General features: G+C 46.3%; 1 protein-coding gene across 1 annotated transcript in view; it reads right to left on the minus strand.

Moving 5' to 3' along the window:
- The window catches only part of Ark2c (arkadia (RNF111) C-terminal like ring finger ubiquitin ligase 2C), a 104,087-nt gene that overhangs the window by 21,231 nt on the left and 64,205 nt on the right, over positions 1 to 18,651 (minus strand). The window contains exon 2 of the mRNA XM_055622543.1: positions 5,252 to 5,567. Coding sequence (XP_055478518.1) covers positions 5,252 to 5,567 — 316 coding nt within the window. The remainder of the gene's footprint in view (positions 1 to 5,251; positions 5,568 to 18,651) is intronic.

Below are 18,651 nucleotides of genomic sequence, written 5' to 3' on the forward strand. Positions count from 1 at the left end.
GACCTAGAGTTTAACCACACCCACAAAAACACAGGAATAAATAATCCCAGACCAGCAAATCAAAGAAGGAAAATACACACACACATACACATTCATCCTTCATTCACCAACAAAATAACAGGAATCAGCAAACTGCTCATTGATATCTTTTAACCTCAATGGTCTTGATTTTCCCATAAAGACACAGACTAACAGAATGGATGTGAAAACAGGATCTGTCCTTCTGCTGCTCCCAAGAAACACACTTTAACAACAAGAATAGACATCACCTCAAGGTAAAAGAAAGGGGAAAAGATATTCTAAGCAAACTGACCTAAAAGCAAGCTTTCATAGCTATTTTAATAGCTGACAAAATGGATTTCAAACCAAAACCAATCAGAAGAAATAAGGAAGGTCACTACATACTCATCAAAGGAAAAATCCACCAAGAGGACATTCCACTTCTTAACATCTATGTCCCACAGTTCAGAAACCTAGGAGCACCCAAGTTCAGAAAATGGAAACTACTATAGCTTAAATCACATATTGACCTCAGACACTGATACTGGGAGACCTCAACTCTCACCAGTATCCGGGTTATACAGTCAAAAACTAAGCAGAGGAATTCTGGAACTAATAGACATTATAAAACAAATCGACCTAACAGATATGTACAGAGCATTTCACCCAAAGACAGAAAAAAATACGTTCTTCTCTACACCTCATAGAACTGTCTCCAAAACTGACCACATATTAGGACACAAAGCAATTTTCAACAGCTACAAGAAAGTTGGAATAACACCCTGCATCCTATCTGACCACCACAGACTAAAGCTGAATGTCAACAACTACAAAAATCTTGAAAACTCATAGAACCTGAACAACTCACTACTGAATTTTAAAAAAATGGGTCAAGAAGGGAATTAAGAAATTAAGCTGGACATATTGATACAACCCTTTAATTCCAGCACTCAAGAGGCATAGGCAGATGCATCTCTGTGAGTTCAAGGCCAGCCTGGTTTACATAGTGAATTCCAGGACAGCCAAAGACACATAGTGAGACCCTGTCTTGAAAAGGAGAAGAAAAAAAGGAAGAAAGAAATTAAAGACTTTTTAGAATTGAATGAAAATAAATATGCAACTTACACAAACTTATGGGATACAATGAAGGAGGTTCTAAAAGGCAAGTAATTTCACAGAACTAAGTGTCTGCATTTAAAAAAAAATTAGAGAGATCTCATTAGTAACAACAGCACACCAGGAAGCTCTGGAACAAAAAGAAGAATTAATAACCAAAAAAGAGCAGATGGTTAGAAACAATCAGATTCAAGGCTGAAATCAACAAAATACAAACAAAAAAACACAATATAAGGAATCGATGAAACAAAGAGTTGGTTTTTATTAAAATCATTAAGATTAACAAACTAAATTAACTAAAAGGCAAAGAGAATATCTAAATTTACAAAGTTAGAAAATCATAAGAGGAGACACCAAGAAAATCCATAGAATAATAAAGACATACTTTATGGTATGCCACCAAATTAGAAAATCTAAAAGAAACGGATAATTTTCTCAATAGGTACCACTTTCCAAAGTTAACTTAAAGCAGCTTAAACAGACCTATAACACCTAGTAATATAGAAGCAGTAATTAAAAGTCCTCCAACAAAGAAAGCCCAAGGTCGGATAGTTTTAGCAATCTACAGATTAAAAATCCCAAAAGAATTCTACCATACTTTCAAAGAAAAGTTAATGTCAATACTCCTCAAATTATTCCACAAAATAGAAGCTGAAGGAGCATTGCCTAATTTGTTTTACAAGACCACAGTTACCCTGATATCTAAATTGCATAAAGACCCAAAAAAGAAAGAGAATTACAGACCAGTTTCTCTTATTTCAAGTTATACTACAAAGCTTTGGTAATAAAAACAGCATAGTATCTGCACACACAAAAAAAAGACACATTGATCAATGCAGTTGAAGACCCAGACATAAATCCATACACCTATGGACACCTATTATTTTTTATAAAGAAGCCAGAAATACACACTGGAAAAAAGACAGCATCTTCAACAAATGGTGCTGATCAAACTGGATGGCTGCATGTAGAAAAATGCAAATGAATCATGCTTAGCACCCTGCACAAAACTCAGTTCCAAGTGGATCAAGGACCTCAACATGAAATGTGATACAATGAATCTGATAGAAGAGAAAATGGGGAAGCCTTGAACTTATCCACACAGGAAAAGACTCCCTAACCAGAACAGTTAGCAGAGGCTCTTAAGGTCAACAGTTCATAAACGGGACATAATGAAGCTGAAAAGTTTCTGTACAGAAAAGAAAACCATCATTTGGGCAAAGCAGCAGCCTATAGAATGGGAAAAGATTTTCTTTTCAACTACACATCCAATTAAGGGCTAATATCCAATATATATAAAGAACTCAAAAAACTAGATTGTCAAGAAAACAAATAACCCAACTAAAAATGGGGTATAAATCTAAACAGAGAAATTTCAAAGAAGAAAACGCAAAAGGTTGAAAAATACTTAAACTTTGAACATCCTTAACCATCAGGGAAATGCGAATCAAAGCTACTTTGAGATTCCATCTTACACCTGTCTAAATGGCTAAAATCAACAAAACAAGTGACAGCTCATGCTGGTGAGGACATGGAGTAAGAAGAACACTCATCCATTGGTGGTGGGAGTGCAAATTTGTACAACCACTGCGGAAATCAGTGTGGCAGTTCCTGGGGAGCTGGGAATCAATCTCTCTCAAGACCCAAGACTACTTGGGCATGGATTCAAAGGATGCTTCACACCCTCTGCTACCACAAAGACACTTGCTCAGCCATGTTCATTGCTGCTCTATCCATAATAACCAGAAACTGGAAACAATCTAGATGTCCTTCAATATAAGACTCAATTAAAAAAAAAAAAGTGGTATGTTTATAAAGTAGAATGTTACTCAGTGTTTACAAAAATAAATAAATAAATGAAATTTGCAGTTAAATGGATGAAAGTAGAAAAATCACCCTAGGTGAGGTATCCCAGACCAACAAGACAAATAATCGCTTGTATGTGTACTCTAGCAGTTAAGTCACTGATTACTACAATACGTAGAAACAGAGAGGTTAGGTATAGAGTAAGGGACTAGCTGGGGGGGATGCAGATAGATCTCATTATGGATGGGGTAGGGAGCTGGAACAGGAGAATCAGGATGGGGGAGAGGGTAACAAGGGAGGAACACGGGGAGAAACAGCTAAAATTAAGGCTCATTTGAGGGGTAGTGTGGAAACTTAATACAGTAGAAGCTTCCTAAAACATATATGAAGGTAGCTAAATGAATTGTCAAATAATGGGGGAGATAGACCTCCCCCACCAACCGGACATCTCTTGTCACCAAATAAAGTTTTCAGTACTAGGATTGGCTTGTTGATTGATTGCGTTGTTGGCCAAAGGAATCCCATGAAAATCCCCAAACAATCCAGGCTGTTGCCAAGACTGTAGATTGCTCTCCACAAACTGACAGCAAGGCCTCATTGCTGAAAACAACACCTACACAACTCAATGGACATTGAAAAATTGAGCTGGTGCCTATATTCTAATGTTTTTGGTACAGGAAGTTACTCAGCATCCTACCAAAACTGAAAAGTAAACACCAACCCGGCCACAAACCCTCTGATCTATAATGCTGTCCTGTCTACCAAATTTGCTAGGGCAGTGGTGGCACAGGCTTGTGGGAACAACCAACCAACATCTGAATTTATTTAAGGCCCACTCCATGAGCACTGCTTGGGTGACCAAGAACCTGAGACTAGATAGCCTTGGACCTAGGGAAACCCAAATACTACTGTTCTAAAAAACAATAACAACAACAAAACAAAAGCAACAGATAAACAAAACCAGCAATCAAAGGACTCCTAATGACATTCTGCTATACTCATAGATGGTTGCCTTGCCCAGCCATCATCAGAGATGGGTATATCAGCAGCAGATAGGAACAAATACAGAGAACTATCGCCAGCCATGAGAGAGAGACAGAGAGAGAGAGAGAGACAGAGACAGAGCTTGGAACAAACAGCTCTAAATGGGATGTCTCCATCAAATCCTTTTCCTCAGACCTCAGTGACCTCCGTTGAAGAGGAAAGTGTAAGAGCCAGAGGGAATCGAGGACACCAGGAAAACAGGCCCTCTAAACCAACAAGAGCAAAGCTCACAAGAACGCGCAAACTGAGGCAGCATGCACAGGGCCTGCACAGATCTGCACCAGGTCCTCTGAGCACCTATCATGGCTTCCAGTTTAGTGTTTTTATGGGATTCCTGAGTGTGTGAACCATTGGGTCTCTGTTTCTTGTGCCTTTTCTTGTGCTCTTTCTTTTTCTGCTGTTGGTTTGTTTTTACAATTCCAACTGTTTGTTGTTGTTGTTGTTGTTGTTGTTTTATCGTATTACGTTTTATTTTGTTATTAGCCCGTAGAAGCCTGTTTTTTTTCTAATGAGACAGAAAGGGGGTGGATCCCAATAGGAGGGGAGCTGTTGGGGGTGGATTGGGAGTAGAGGGAGGGGGAACCATAATTATGTGATCATATTATTGTGAGATATATTATGTGAAAAAAAATTCTATTTTCACTAAAAGGAAAATAATTAAAAAATAAAAATAACGTTATAAATTTAACATCAGTAGTTTCGGTATCTTTAATGAATTAATAGATACTTTTAAATTTCGGTAAATCCATATAAGCAGAGATTCTTTGCGGTCATTAACTTTTTAGTGTGAAAATGGCCCTGACGCCCAGAAGACAGAGAAGCACCCAGCTGTGCTCATCCATTTCTTCCTTACAGCTGAGGCTCAGCGATGACTTGCCACGTCAGGATATCTGATTGCTGCTAATTTTATTCGGTTTCATGGGCATACAGCCACAGTCTCCAACTAGACCTTGGCCCTTTGGAGGACAGGACTGGAACCAGTCACTTCCTTTGGTACTCTGGTGTGGTTTGGGGAAAATCAGAATCAGGCTGGAGGGGACTCTAGAAAGTCCACTCTGAGCATCACTGGCCACTGTTCACCCAGCCCCTGACCCTGAGCTTGGGGAATATGAGGGGTCACGGTAGGCCACTAACAGAGGCTAAAGCCATCCCTTGCAGACCTGCTTTGGCTTTGTGACTGCAACCACTCCTGGCTGATAGAAGCACAGTCCCAAACCTTGCCCCTGCCGCCACGCCACACCCCTCCTCGGCCCCGCCCTCTTGCCTTGGCCCCACCCCTGCCGACCTGGGATGCGAGACGAGCCTGCGGTGCTGAGCTTCCAGGAGCTGCTGCTGCAGCAGGTATTGCTGGTGCAGGGCCTGAGGTAGGAAGGAGGGACCTGTGACGTCCTGGAACTGCAGGGTGGGCAGCGGGGTCAGCGACTGGTGCAGCGCGCCGCTGTGCTGGTGGGCCGGGGCCATGTGGGCGCTGAGGCCCGGCTGCGACTGCACGGGGTGCGCCAGCGGGAAGTCCGGGGCTAGCTGCTGCGGCTGCGGGGGGCCCAGGTGGAAGTGGCGGCAGGAGGTAGCGTGAGGATGCTGAGACCTTTGAAAGGGGGCACCTGTAGAGGCAAAAGACAGAGTTCTCCGTGAGGACCTGCAAAGGACCATCCCACCTGAGCTGGGTCTGCACCCCTGGACAGCCTGGAGCTGGTGAATGTCAAGACCTTCCTCACACAGCTGACCTACAGCTTTAATACGTGTGCCACCACTTTTAATGCTCCATGTAAAGGTTCTGTGCGCCTTAGCAGAACATGTTTGCTTTCATGTACAGAGAAGCAGCCTTTTATATATACACGCGTTAAAAGGATTTCGGGGCACCTGAAGCCAGCCTGGCCTTCTTGAATTAGACTCCTCCCAGTCAATTTCTTATGTACACATATAGAAAATGTAGGGCGACCTAGCCAAGCCCTGAACTTTACGGAGGAAGTTCTATTCAAGCATAAGCAACTAGAAATTTTGTGTTGCAATTTTAAATGGGAAGGCATCACAGAAATGACCTTTTAAAATACCAGTCAAGCTCGGCATTGTTGGCTCAGGCCTTTAATCCCAGCACTCGGGAGACAGGTGGATCTCTATGAGTTCCACACCAGCCTGGTCTACATAACGAGTTCCAGAACAGCCGGGGCTGCATAGAGAGACCTTGTATCAAAAGGGGGTCGGGGGAAGTAAAATAAAAATTTTTAAGAAATAAAACGCCAATCTATTTATCGTAAGATTAGAATTTAAAGCAAACAAATTTAGGTATAAACTGGACTCCGGTCATATTTAGCTTAGGCTCCAGTATTTTTGTGACTAGGACGAGCTTAATTACAAAGCTTTGCGGGTTCAGGGATGCACAACACATCGTCAGCACTGGAAGAGTCCTCCCATGAGGCAACCGGCAGACCTGTCATTGCAGAAAGATCCCCACTGACGTTAACAGCGCAGGAGTAAGAAAAAGACAGGGTCAGAGGGAACAGGAGAGATGATGCCAGCAGGCAACAGGTGTCAACAGAATGAGGAAAACAGGTGGGGGAATTAGCAAAGCTAAGGAGTCAGAAACCCAGTCAGGATCAGAGGTGGCAACTACTTCAGAAGGCAAGAGACAGTGTGGGTCTAAGCAGAGGGGGAGTGGTGTTAGTCTGCCCACTGCAAGCGGGGTCAGGAGAAAGTTTATTCCAAGTCTATGGAACTTTGGGGCCCCCTACATTCCTCTGTCACCGGGTATGTGACATTGCTCTGCCCTCTATAGAGGTACACTGGACTGGAATCTGGGGTGGGATGGGGGTGCTTCTTCAAACAAAGTTATTGGTCCCAGAAGTGCACTACAGGTTCTTATGGTTCCAGAATCACCCCAATAAAATGTGTAGGTCCCCAGTGCTGGAGAGATGGCTCAGCAATTAAGAGCACTGGCTGCTCTTCCAGAGGACCCAGGGTCAATTCCCAGCACCCATATGGCAGCTTACAAATATCTGCAACTCCAGTTCTTGGAGACCTGACGCCCTCACACAGACACACATGCAGGCAAAACACCAATGCACATAAAATAAAAATAAATTAAAAAAATTTAAATGTATAAGTCCTAACCAGCCACTGTATTTGGAAGCCCACTAGTTGAAAAGCTATTTCTTGTATATGTGCAAAGACTTTCTAAACAGCTGTTGGTGACTTCCTCTGACTTAAATCAGGCAACCCAAAGATGACCAGTCTTTTGAAAAGGGCTACAAAGTGAAGAGATAGAACATACCAACTTTTATATGAGAAAAAAAAATCCAAGAAAAAAAAAAACAAAAAACAAGCAACAAAATAGGAGACTATACTCTAAGAAGGTGAGTGGGACGTTCCCACACACAAGGCTGCTCAGGGCTCCAAACAGGGCTGGGAATCTAAACGTTTGTCTGGGAAAGAGGAGGGTGAGAAATAGTGTTTGAAGGAATTTTACACATTGACAGAGACTCCGGTAAGAATGTGACCACCGTAAGAAGCAAAGGGGCAGTGTCCATCTGCAGGGAAATAGAAAGTTGTGCAAGTGTCATTATCACACACGGCTTGGTTCAACAACAAAAACAGTATGTATTAACCATAAAACAAGTAGCTGTTTTGGAACAAAAAAATAAATAATGTGAAGAACATAAACAATGGTCAGGAATTTTAAAATCAACAAAGAGTACTCTGATGGTTTAGCTTGAAATGTACTGGATGAGGTTCACGATACAGGAAGTAACTGCCCAGCTCTAAAGACTTGGAAGCAGAGAGAGGGCTACCGCCCTGAGGAATTTGACGGGGGGGGGGGGTATGTGTGAAAGAGGCAGACAGTGAGTGTTTGGTTAAAGTTAGCTTGTATTGAAGTGTGTAAATGATGCACATTTCACAGACTTTTGTAACCTACATATATAAAAAGCGATGAATAAAAACAAAAACAATTTCTGCCCAAGTCAATCAGAATAGATTTGTGTAAAATGTATTGACCCGAGAGTATTTGGATAAGTCAGGTCCCTCAGCCTTACCGGGGCATCCAGAAACCGAAGCCTGAGAAGGCAGACACTAGCTCCCCCTTCTCAAGCCACCATCTGTCATCACACACAACAAAAGAGGAGAGAATCAGCAAGACAGAAGAAAAGAAAAAGAAAAAAAAAGCCCGCTCAGAAAAGATGCAGGAGCAGAAGATGGGTGGGACCACACTGGAAAGAAAGAAATGGAGCTGCTTGTTTTCAAAGGGTGTTTTTGAGACTAAAGCCAGCTCTGCCATAGAATTATGTGAGACACATACAGGCAATTTTGAATTTCAACATCAATAGAGACAGGTAAACTTAATTAATAATATGTAACAGGATGCCTAAAATGGTCTTTTTAACATGGTCAGTATACGAATGTTTTGAGCTTCATTCTGTCCTATTTCCATACAAGTGTCCACAGTCAGCTGTGCTCTTCCGATGTCTTCCATCCCACGTAGTAGGTGGTGCGTGGCTTCCCTGTGGACCCTGCAGCTGGCAGGAACAGGCCAACACCATCAATGGAGCACAGCCTTGAAGGCTTTCCCTCATGATCTTCCCCCAGATGGAATAGGGAGTACTCCCCATCTTACCTTCGAAACCCAAGCGCCATAGCCTGGTATTTAAGCTTCATACTTCCCGGTCTCCCTAAATCCTGAATGGTGTGGGTGCTCAGTAAATGCCTGGGTGTCTGCCTGGTTATGGGAGAAAATGAGGGGAAACAGAGGGGCTGGGCTGACTGAACTCAAACTGTCTCAAAACTGACTGAGCTAGAGAGGAGTATGGAGACCCTGGATGAGCCCCAGGCTTAACAAGGGCAGGCACAGATGAGGCCAGCTGGCCAGTGACTTCTACCTCTGCCCTGCTGGACCCTGTCTGGCTGCCAGGAGCAGCCACTGCCCCTCCCCTCCCACAGCCCCACTGGGGGAGTTTCACACTTTTGCAGCCTCTAGTTGGTGCAGAGCGAAAGGGACAACAAATGCCAGACACCCTCCTCCAGAATGGGCAGTGGAGGACTGTGGACTAAAGCACGTGTCTTCTAACACCAAAGGCAAGTTCAGCCTGCATAGGCCTCTTCTGTTGTGGGACTAGACATTCCCAGTCACCTCTATCCCCAGGGAATTCCTGAGCCTCATCATCTATACACAGGCATAGAGGCTGGGAAGGGCCCAGCTCAGCCCTGTGTCTTTGCGACAGTGCTAGGTAACAGCTGCCCTTGTTCAGTCTCCAAAAACCAACAGCAAAACTCACGGGAATGTGGAGTCTTTGACAAGCCAACAGCCAGCGATGTCTGAACAACCCTGACATCCCAAGTCCCTCCGCCCCCACTCCCTTTAGTAGACAACCCGAGTTTTTTTCCCATTAGAGTCATTCCATCCCATTAAAAAATAATTTCCAGATGTCCCTGATTCTTCTATGCATTTATCATATTTCCCCAGGGTTAAAATGCCACCAACTGAAAGATTCATCATGAGCTAAACAACATTTCCAGTGAGCGGGGACATCAACAAAATAAACCCCACCATATTAAATAAACACATCAATTATAAGACACAAATTACTATCAGAAGGGGGGGAATGTATGTCTTAGGAGTCGGAAAATTGATGGTGACAGTCACCACCCTTGAGACTTGGGGCAGGAACTCGATAATAGGGGCTGGGCTCAGGCGATGCAGGAGCAAGGCTGGGGCTGGAAGACTCAGGGTATCCCTGCACACCTGGGACCAGGGAAGCCCACAGGTGTGTGGCCTACCTGGTACACATGGGACACGGGACAGGTGCTCCACAAATGCCTAGGAACTGGCTGCCTCGTGCCTCTCGGGCAAGGAGCCAAAGAAGTCGGCAGCTGGAGAGTGAGTAGCTCTGAGGACTGAGGAACCCACACAGCCCCAGTCCTGGCAGGGAAAGAGCAGGGACAAGTGCTGTGGCGAAGGTACAGTGGCCTAAAGGTGACAAGGCTCAAGTCTAAAAGGTTTGCTGATTTGCATAGGGCACACCCCTCAGAGTGAGTGACAGATGGAGATTTAAGTCTAGGAGGCTCCTTTAAAGACCCAAGCTGAGAAGACAGGGCAGAGTCAAAGGAACAAGGAGCCTGGACTAGCCATGAAAGAGGCTGGGATCTGAATGCCTGTGTGCTCAAATCCCAACCCCCAATGTGGTTGTATTAGGAGGTGTGGTCCTGGGGAGGTGATTAGCTCTCATAAAGGTATTAATATCTTTAGAAAAGAGACCCCAGAGAGCTAGCTGGCCCCTTCGCAGAGTAAGGACACAGCTGGGAGGCACCATCTATGAAAAAGAGAGCCCTGGCCACACCCTGGGTCTGCCAGCATCGTGAGCTTGGACTTCCAGACTCCAAAACTGGGAGTAATAAATGTTTGTTCTTTACAAGTTACGCAGTTGATAGTATTTTGTTAGAGTAGTCCAAGGGGTTCTGGATGGGGTCTCCCTCAGGAAATAGTTGTGACAGTCCGTCTTTACTGTCAACCGATGGGACTGGGGATCACTGTGTGAATAACTCCAGCGGCAGCTGTGAGGAGTTACCCAGACTGACTTCACTGGGGTGGAAAGCCTGCACGTGGGTATTACCATTCCACAGGCTTCCCAGGCTGAGTACAAAGGAGAGAAGTGAGCTGGGTAAGGCATCTGTCTTTCCTGACCATCAGCACGATGTGCCCAGCCATCTATGTTCATAGCGCTATGCCTTTCCCTCCAGGCTGAACTGAGCCAGAATGACCCCTCCTCCACAAACTCCTTTTGTCGGGTCTTCTGTTGCGTTTACAAGATGATGTAACTAATACAAGGGTGATACAGAGACAGGTAGAGGATGCCCATAGGATGCCTGGCTTTGCCTGAGGACAGTGCAGTCAGAACTGGGCCTAGGTGGGAACAGAGTGCTAACTAACAGAGGCCAGTACCAAAGTCCCAGAAGACCAGCAGAAGTTCCTCCAGGGAAGACACAGACAGACAGATGGATGGCTGCACACATCTGCAGTTCATTCTTACAGGCACCCACAAACTTCAGGGCTGAGCTGAGACGCACAGCATTCAAGTCCTCAACGATGGAGCTGCCCACAGACACTCCAGGCACAAGTCAGTCTGAAGCCTTGTCACAAAATACCCAGCTGCCCTGGATGAGACTTCCTGAACTCCTCCCAGGAGTAGTCACAGGACCCTGGGGTGGGGTGGGGGTGGGGGAATGGGAACCAGACCCTCCAGGGCCTTGTGGAAGCTGGCAGCCTGTCGCCTCCTGCCCAGGCTGGTTCTCAGGGTGTCTGGTTTCCTGCTGTTCCTAGCTCATTGATCCAGATCACTCCCCATCAGCCCTGAGACAAAACAGGGAGTAGGCACTGGAGCAGAACCCGTGGATGAGTCAGGTGGAGATGAAGGTCAGGGAGCCCCCTCCTCAGAGGCTCCATGCTGGGATGGAGAGGGGACAGGGCCAGCAGCAGGGAGAGAAGGGCCCAGCCTCATTCATGGAGCTTTGTGTATTTCTTTTTGTAAAGCTCACACAAGCGGCTGAGACTGGGTCCTCTACAGAGCTAATGTCTGTCCACAGAGGCCTCTTGGCAAGTCACTTCCAAGGACAGGCTCTATCCAGTGTCAGGGCTCCATCTAAGACCTTTCCTCACAGTCACAGTGGACTGGGCCTCATTTTGACTTGTGGCCTGTGTATCCTGCTAACAGGGAGCTCCCAGGGGAACCCTATTTCAGCAGGCCTCTCTGCTTCTTCACAGGAAAGCCAAGTAGAAGGCACAGGAAGATTCTGAAGAACCAAAAACATGGTGGCCTCCAGGGCCCCACAGCTGGACAGACCTGACCTGGCCCCACGCCACTGTCCCCTGCTGAGAGGAGCATATGATGCTGTGATGTGGTACCGAGCATTTGAAGTGGTCACAGGCAGTGAGAGGCAAGAAAAGGCTGTGTTCTGGGGACTGCCACTTTCATCTTCCTGAAGCCCAATTCTGAGCAGTCTAGCCACACCCACCTCTCTCCCTGCTCCTTTCCAGTCCCTCTAGGGTCCTTGCCTGCCCTCCATTTTGGCCTGCCCTCTGCCTTGGCTGCTCTCTGTCCCTGACAATGCCACCTTCCCCCACAGACTGTCACAGCCGATTCCCCCTTGACTGCTCAGGGCACGTGACAAGAGCCCTCAGAGCCCGCCAAGCAGTTCCCAGATGATGAAATCACCCTTGTGCTTGGCCTGGGGAGTCTGCCTGTTGTACTTGGCATTTGTACAAGAACTTTACCTCCAATAAGAGCCATGAAGTGAGCATTTTCAGGGCAAACATCATTCAGCAAATGTACTTTCTTTTTAGGGGCTTAGATGTATCCCATGAGGGACCAGGAAATAAGAGAAAGGAAGAAAGGGAGGTAGAAAAGAGAGAGAAGGAGGATTAAAAACATCCAGTACCTTAGAGAAGGGAAGGATTAGGTTACCATCTGGAAAGGAAATTGATTCTATATGATGTGGTCAAATATTCTAACCAAAGATGGCGAGGCCTTCACTCCAAAGATGAGGAAGGACCTTGAGTCCATGAAAGCTGGGGTAGTGTGCCGTAGGGCTCTCCAGCACTTGAAGCTAGACTTCAGACACTCTGAGTCCTAGTGTGATGTGACCTGCCCTGCTCTGCCCTGCCTGTCACAGAATCCCTCCTCCCATCCCAGCATACACCCATCCATGCTCACACATGGTCTTCCCAGAGATGAATCCTCCTGCAGACCTGGCTGCTTAACAAGAAAGCATGCCTTGGCTCTGGGAGTCCATCTCCCCTTTGATTTCCCATGCATCTGCCAAGCACCCCTGGGAATGCACCTATTCCTGCCTCAGGAAGTAGCTGTGAGTTGGCGTATCAGTCTGCCTCTGACATCCATGGGGAAAGACAAATTGTATGGCATCTCCAGAAATCCCCATAGAAAAGGCTTTGACACCTCGCCATTGACAGAGTTTAACTAATAGAAAAAAAGGGCAGACAGGCCTAGAGTGCTGGGAACCATTCAGATACCTTGTATTAAGGTGGACATTGATGAACTGGTCCCTGATGATGGAGTGGGGCTGTGAGGCCACTCAAATTACCTGGCATGAGGAATGGATGGAAATAGAGTTGTGAGCAAGGAAGCATTCTTGAAGGTCATCAAAGGGATGAAGCCCTTCTGATAGGGAGGTTGGAGTCCTCCCAAGCTGATCGCTGAAGATGCCACAGAGAAGGAAAGTGGGTGCCAGCAGGGGAGGTCCTGTCTGGGCTTTCCACGAGGTAACACCAATTCTGTGCAACAAATACCCCCTCCACCCCTTCCTGAGTGTGGTAGGTTGAGCACAGGTGAAGTTGCCACCTGGTCAGCCTCAACTGAGATGGCCTTTACTGGGGGAGGACAGAGAGAGCAGCCTGGGGTCCTCAGGACTGAAGGCCTGGCATGTGAGCCATGGTGCAAAGAGATGGAAGCTCTTCATTAGAGCTCCTCAGCATGGATTCCAGGAGCTCCCCTTTCCCTGAGACAGTGTAGCTTGGAATCCTATTTCCTATATTCTCCCTACATCCGGGAGACATTCAGACTTGGACTCCTTGGGATGAGGGAATATATCCCTTGTGATTCATTCAGAAGTAGATGTTTGGGGAAGTGCCACAGGAAAGAGGGAGAAGGGTACCCCTCAGAGAGTTGTGAATGACAGCCTCAGGAGTCTGGGGTACATTTCTAAACAACCGCTTGACCATAAACCAGGCAAATTGAAGATGAAGAAAATGAAAGTGGGCCATCTGCCCAGAGCCCAGCTGCCTGGGCCTTTCCTCTGGCTTCCCTCGCTTCTTCCAGGTAGCTCTGTTCAGCTGTTGTTCTGCTCTGATCAGCCCTAAGAGGCCGATTCCCAGGCTGAGCCTCTTGGGCAGCCAGATGTCTGCTTTCCTGCTTCTCCATGTTTTGGTTCCCTGTCCAGTGGAGGCTTAGACAGGAAGTGATATGCCCAAAGGGCTCCTTTACAGCCCAGAGCAGCTTTGTGATGCTTCCCCAGGGTCAGTCTTTGATCTCTGATGAAAAGCTCAGCTTCTCCCAAGAAGCTGGATTCCAGCTCCGAAAATGCTGCAGGGAGGGGACTGCAGTCTGAGGGAGCCAATTTGTCCATGGTTTTGAGGCAATTAAGCAGCAAGCCTCCAGCTAGTAGCAAGAGCCAGTGAAAGGAGTGTAGAGAGGTGGATGGCCAGAGACAAGATGTAATCACAGAAAATAAAATACCCTTTCCCCGTTTAATGCCATTCGAGTGTCTGTGAGCATCCGTTCCCACTACAGACACAAGAGTGCATTTTCTGGAAAGCATCTGGAGTCCAGAGACCTGTGACATGAGCATAGAACTGTGTCTACCTCCTTCACCTCCATCCAAGCACCTGACAACTAGTACTAGATACTAGTACACAGGAAAGCCTCGCTAAATGAAGAGGTGAGTGACAACGTGGATGAATAGGAATGCTGATGTGTAGGAAGCAGCACTGGGCTACAAACTTCAGGAGAGTTCAAGCCGATGCCTCCCAGCATTTGAGCCATGTATGGATTTGCAGATGTCAGGGGAATGAAGATAACTCAAGCAGACACAGGCAAGGAGACTAGCCTTGAAGAAATGCAGAGAGAAAGGGCAAATCCTTTGCAATGAGCACAGAGTCATGTGCCCAGTCCAACATGAACCATCAGTCAGTGAGAGTAACCATCAAGTTAGCCCAGAGAAAGAAGTGATTTCAAAGGCAGAGAGGAAGCCCCCTGCAGCCACTCAGGGCAGAGGTAGTAAGGCTGTTTCACAAATGCATTATTGGTGTTATGGTTTAAAGATGAAGTATCCCCCCCCCAAAAAAAAAAAAGAAAAAAGAAACCTTGTGCATTGGGGAGCCTGGTTCCCAAGGCAATGCTCAGAGATGCAACTTTAAGGAAGTGATTGGATGGTAAGTGTCTAGAAGCTGGGGGGAGGAGGGGCTGACTGGAGGAAGTGAATTGCTGGGTAGTGGGGGATTGCCTTTGAAGGGTGTATCCTGTGGCCCCGCCTCTCTCTGCTTCCTGGATGACAGAAGATGAGCAGCCTCTGTCAGGAGCTTGTGTGTCTGTGATGGTCTGTCTCACTGCAAGCCCAAAGCAACAAAGCCAACCAACCGTGGATGGAAACTTCTGAAACCATGAGCCAAAAATAAGCTTTTCCTGCCTTAAGATGTTTTCCTCAGACATTTGTCCCAACAATGGAAAGCCAGCATGGCCGGCTTCCATAAATCAGGAAGTCTTCTCAGGTCGTGAGTTCAGAGAATGTCCTAACTTATGCTTAATAAAGATGACTCAAGTTAAAGCTGGATGTGGTGGTGCACACCTTCAAGAGGCAGAGGCAGGCTGATCTCTGTTAGTTCGAGGCCAGCCAGGTCTACAGAGTGAGTCCTGGGGCAGCCAGGGCTACCTAGTAACACTATGTCTGAAAAACAACAAACAAACAAAAACACCCTTCCAAATCCCACACCTTCCCAGATGTGCCTACCTTATATAAACATTGCTCACTTTCCTGGGTGCCCGGAGCAGTAGAACATGCACAAATGCACTGATACACACACACACACACACACACACACACACACACACACCAGCCTCCCTGTGGAGGCTGCAGAGCATGGGTTACACACACACAGACCAAACTGACCCATGAAGGCGAATCAAGCTACAACATCCTCCCTTGGCCTCCACTGCTCCCACAGAGTTGACATCAGGTTACTGTTCCCCTCTCTGCCTGGACCTGTCTGCTGCGCACTGATAAAGGGCGGCAGGGATGAGCCTTGGCTGAGAAAAGCCTCTTGCTTTTCTCAAGAGCAGCTGTTTAAGAGACCATGTTCTGGGATTTCAGACAGTAGCCTGCTGAAGCTGCTGTTCCAGCCTCCCCTTCCCCTCTAAAGCAGCTGCAGGGTAGCTGGGTATCTAGTTGCCTTTGGAGGGAGCCAGAGTCAGTTAAATTCTCAACCAGTACCTTCCTGGGATACTCCAGCTAGCACTCCAGAGTGTATGTGTGTCTTTGTGAGAGAGACAGCGACAGAGAGATGTTTGTAGAAATAAAAGAGAAAGGAGGGTGGGAGAGAGATAAGGTTATAAAGAACCGGAAGGGTGATAACAAAGGCAAGAGAGAAGGGAAGGAGGAAAAGAGGGAGGGTGAAGAGGGAAGAGTATATCTGGGAACCACAGAGCTGAAGGTTTCTCTGTTGGCAGATCCTGGAGGACAGTCTTGCAACCAGGCCCATTTCTGATCCTCTTGTGTGACTCCATCAGCCCTCTGGATGTCTCTGTTTTGTCCTGTGACTAGCCCTGTCTTACCTCTCCCCAAGCAGACCTGGGTTATCTGGACTTTGTTGCTTCTGCTAATCACTTGGAATTCTATGTAGTTATGTAGTTTCAGGCCAGCATCCCTTCCAACAGGTCACCCAGCTGGACCAAAAGTGCCTCGGGTCCAGCCTTCCTGTTCCCTGGCAGGAAAGCCCTCAAGGGAAGTGAGGCTTCTTATCTCTAGTCCCAGCTGCTGATCTTCAGAGTTAGCCTCTGACATCCCAGTTGTCCTAGGTGGCAGGATCAATGTCCCACCAAGTAGAAATGTTTTCAGCCTCGGCTGGGCAGCCGAGGTATAACTTCAGATAACTAGAGGTATCCCCCAGATTATGAGAGCACCTATTCCCCTCTGCCAGCCCTCACTCTTCCAGTCCAGCAGAGGGCAGTCTGCCAACAGCAGCACCCCCAAGCTGGCACCACCTTAGGGGAGAACCAGGGACTCTACTCTGGAAGCCATGGTGCAGTAAGAGCATTCCTGCTGGAGCCAAAACCCAGGGAGGGGGTTGCTGCTTCAGATTAACCACTGATCCTCTCATCCATTTTCAGAGTGGAGATGTGTGAAAGAGGGTAATACATTAAATCCCTACTTTGCAGGGTGGGGGAGCATGAAACCATGGCAACACCAAATGAGGTAGCAAGGCTAGGGCACAAAGTCTCGCTCCACCCCAGCAGCTAGGGATCCAACAAAGTGTGCAATAGGTCTCTCTGGGTCACACTGTCCTGCCACAGAATTAGATGTCACTCAGAACTTGACTTATTCATTCAGAATAATAAGGTTAGAGGGAACAGGGAGGGGCATGGTTGCGTGCCTACTATGTGTAAGTAATCTTCTAGGTGCAAGGAATCCAGCCACAAGCAAAACAACCAAAACCCCTCGTCCATGAGAAATGTGACCTCCTTCTGTACTGCTCAAGTGGCTACTGCATGAGAAAGGTGCCTGGTTCAACTAATAAGCCATGTGTATACCAGACACCAGAGACTTAATATGCACTTACATAAAAACAAACAAACAAAAACCTCTTTAAATTGATTACATATTGAAATTCCATTTTAGATATAAATATAGGGTATTGTTAAAATCAATTTCAGCTGTTTCTTTTTACTTTTTTAAGTGGTTGCTAGAAAAGTTTAAATTGCAAAGGTATCTTGCATTATATCTTCATGGACTGTGGTCGAGACACTAAATAGATAGAGAAGAACATAAGTCACTTATTGATGATGCTGGTTGCGATGCTGGTGATGGAAGCTACCCAGAAACCTGAAGCAGGAAAGGATGGGGTAAAGGAAGTCTCTCTGTAAACAGGCTGACCAGGAGAACCTTCACTGTGAAAGTACCTTTTGCATTAAAAAAAAAAATGAGCAGATGACTAAGCAGGAAGAAAACCAAGCGGAGGCAGATGAACTGCACGTGCAAAAGTGCTGTGGTGAGCTCGAGCCTGGCATCTGGCTTCTGGACTCATGCTAGGTGGGGTTTAGGTGAGACAAATCTTGGTGTGGGTATGGCATCATTCGGGATCTCATTGGTCATTTACATACTGAAATGAGATAAGGAACCAAGAATGATAGAATTTGACAGTTTCCAAAGAAAAAGCAGCAACTGAACAGGACATAATGGTTTATTGGACCAGAGCAGTAATGGTCAAGGACTGGCCATGTCCAAAATATTCTTCTGTTCCAAGTAGAAAGAGCCAAGTTTGTATGTGGATTCAACATGGAACACGAGAGACAGAGGACAAGGAGAATTCTTGATCTCTTTGCTTGAGCAACTAAAACAATGGTGTAGTTGATAATTTGCAAACATGCCCTCCTCCTCCCATATAGTCACCCACCACATCTCTTCCTATCAATAGTTGTTTCCTACCTCTTGAAGCTGGCTTGGTCATGTGACTGAATTTGGCCAAGAAAATACAGCAGAAATGACCCCATGTCAGTCCTGAGCCTAGACCTCAAAAGACTCTGAAGTTGTCCCTGTCTTTCAGTGTCTCCTGGTCTTCTGTCTCTCCACTCCTTACTCAGCCACCACCATGCACATAAGCAAAGGCTAACCACTACAGGATAAGAGGTTACGTGAAACGGTGCCCTGGCTGAGGCCACCTCAAGCCAGTCTGACCTTGCTACTTAACAGCTGAGCACAGATTTGTAGGGAGGCTCAGGTAAGACTGAAATCACTTTCTAGTCAGCCAAGTCCAAGCGAGCTGAAGAGATAGCGGCTGTTTCTGGGTTAAACAACCATTCTGATGATGTTGCCATTTGGTGAGGTGGGTACTCTGTTTTGAATTCTGTGCTAATTGATCTGAATGTTACATTAATCTAAATACTTAGCAAAAGCTTCATCTTCTCTCCCTAAACA

This window comes from Psammomys obesus, unplaced genomic scaffold (genome assembly GCF_907164565.1).
Source record: "Psammomys obesus unplaced genomic scaffold, mPsaObe1.curated_primary_1811, whole genome shotgun sequence".
Taxonomy (NCBI): Eukaryota; Metazoa; Chordata; class Mammalia; order Rodentia; family Muridae; genus Psammomys; species Psammomys obesus.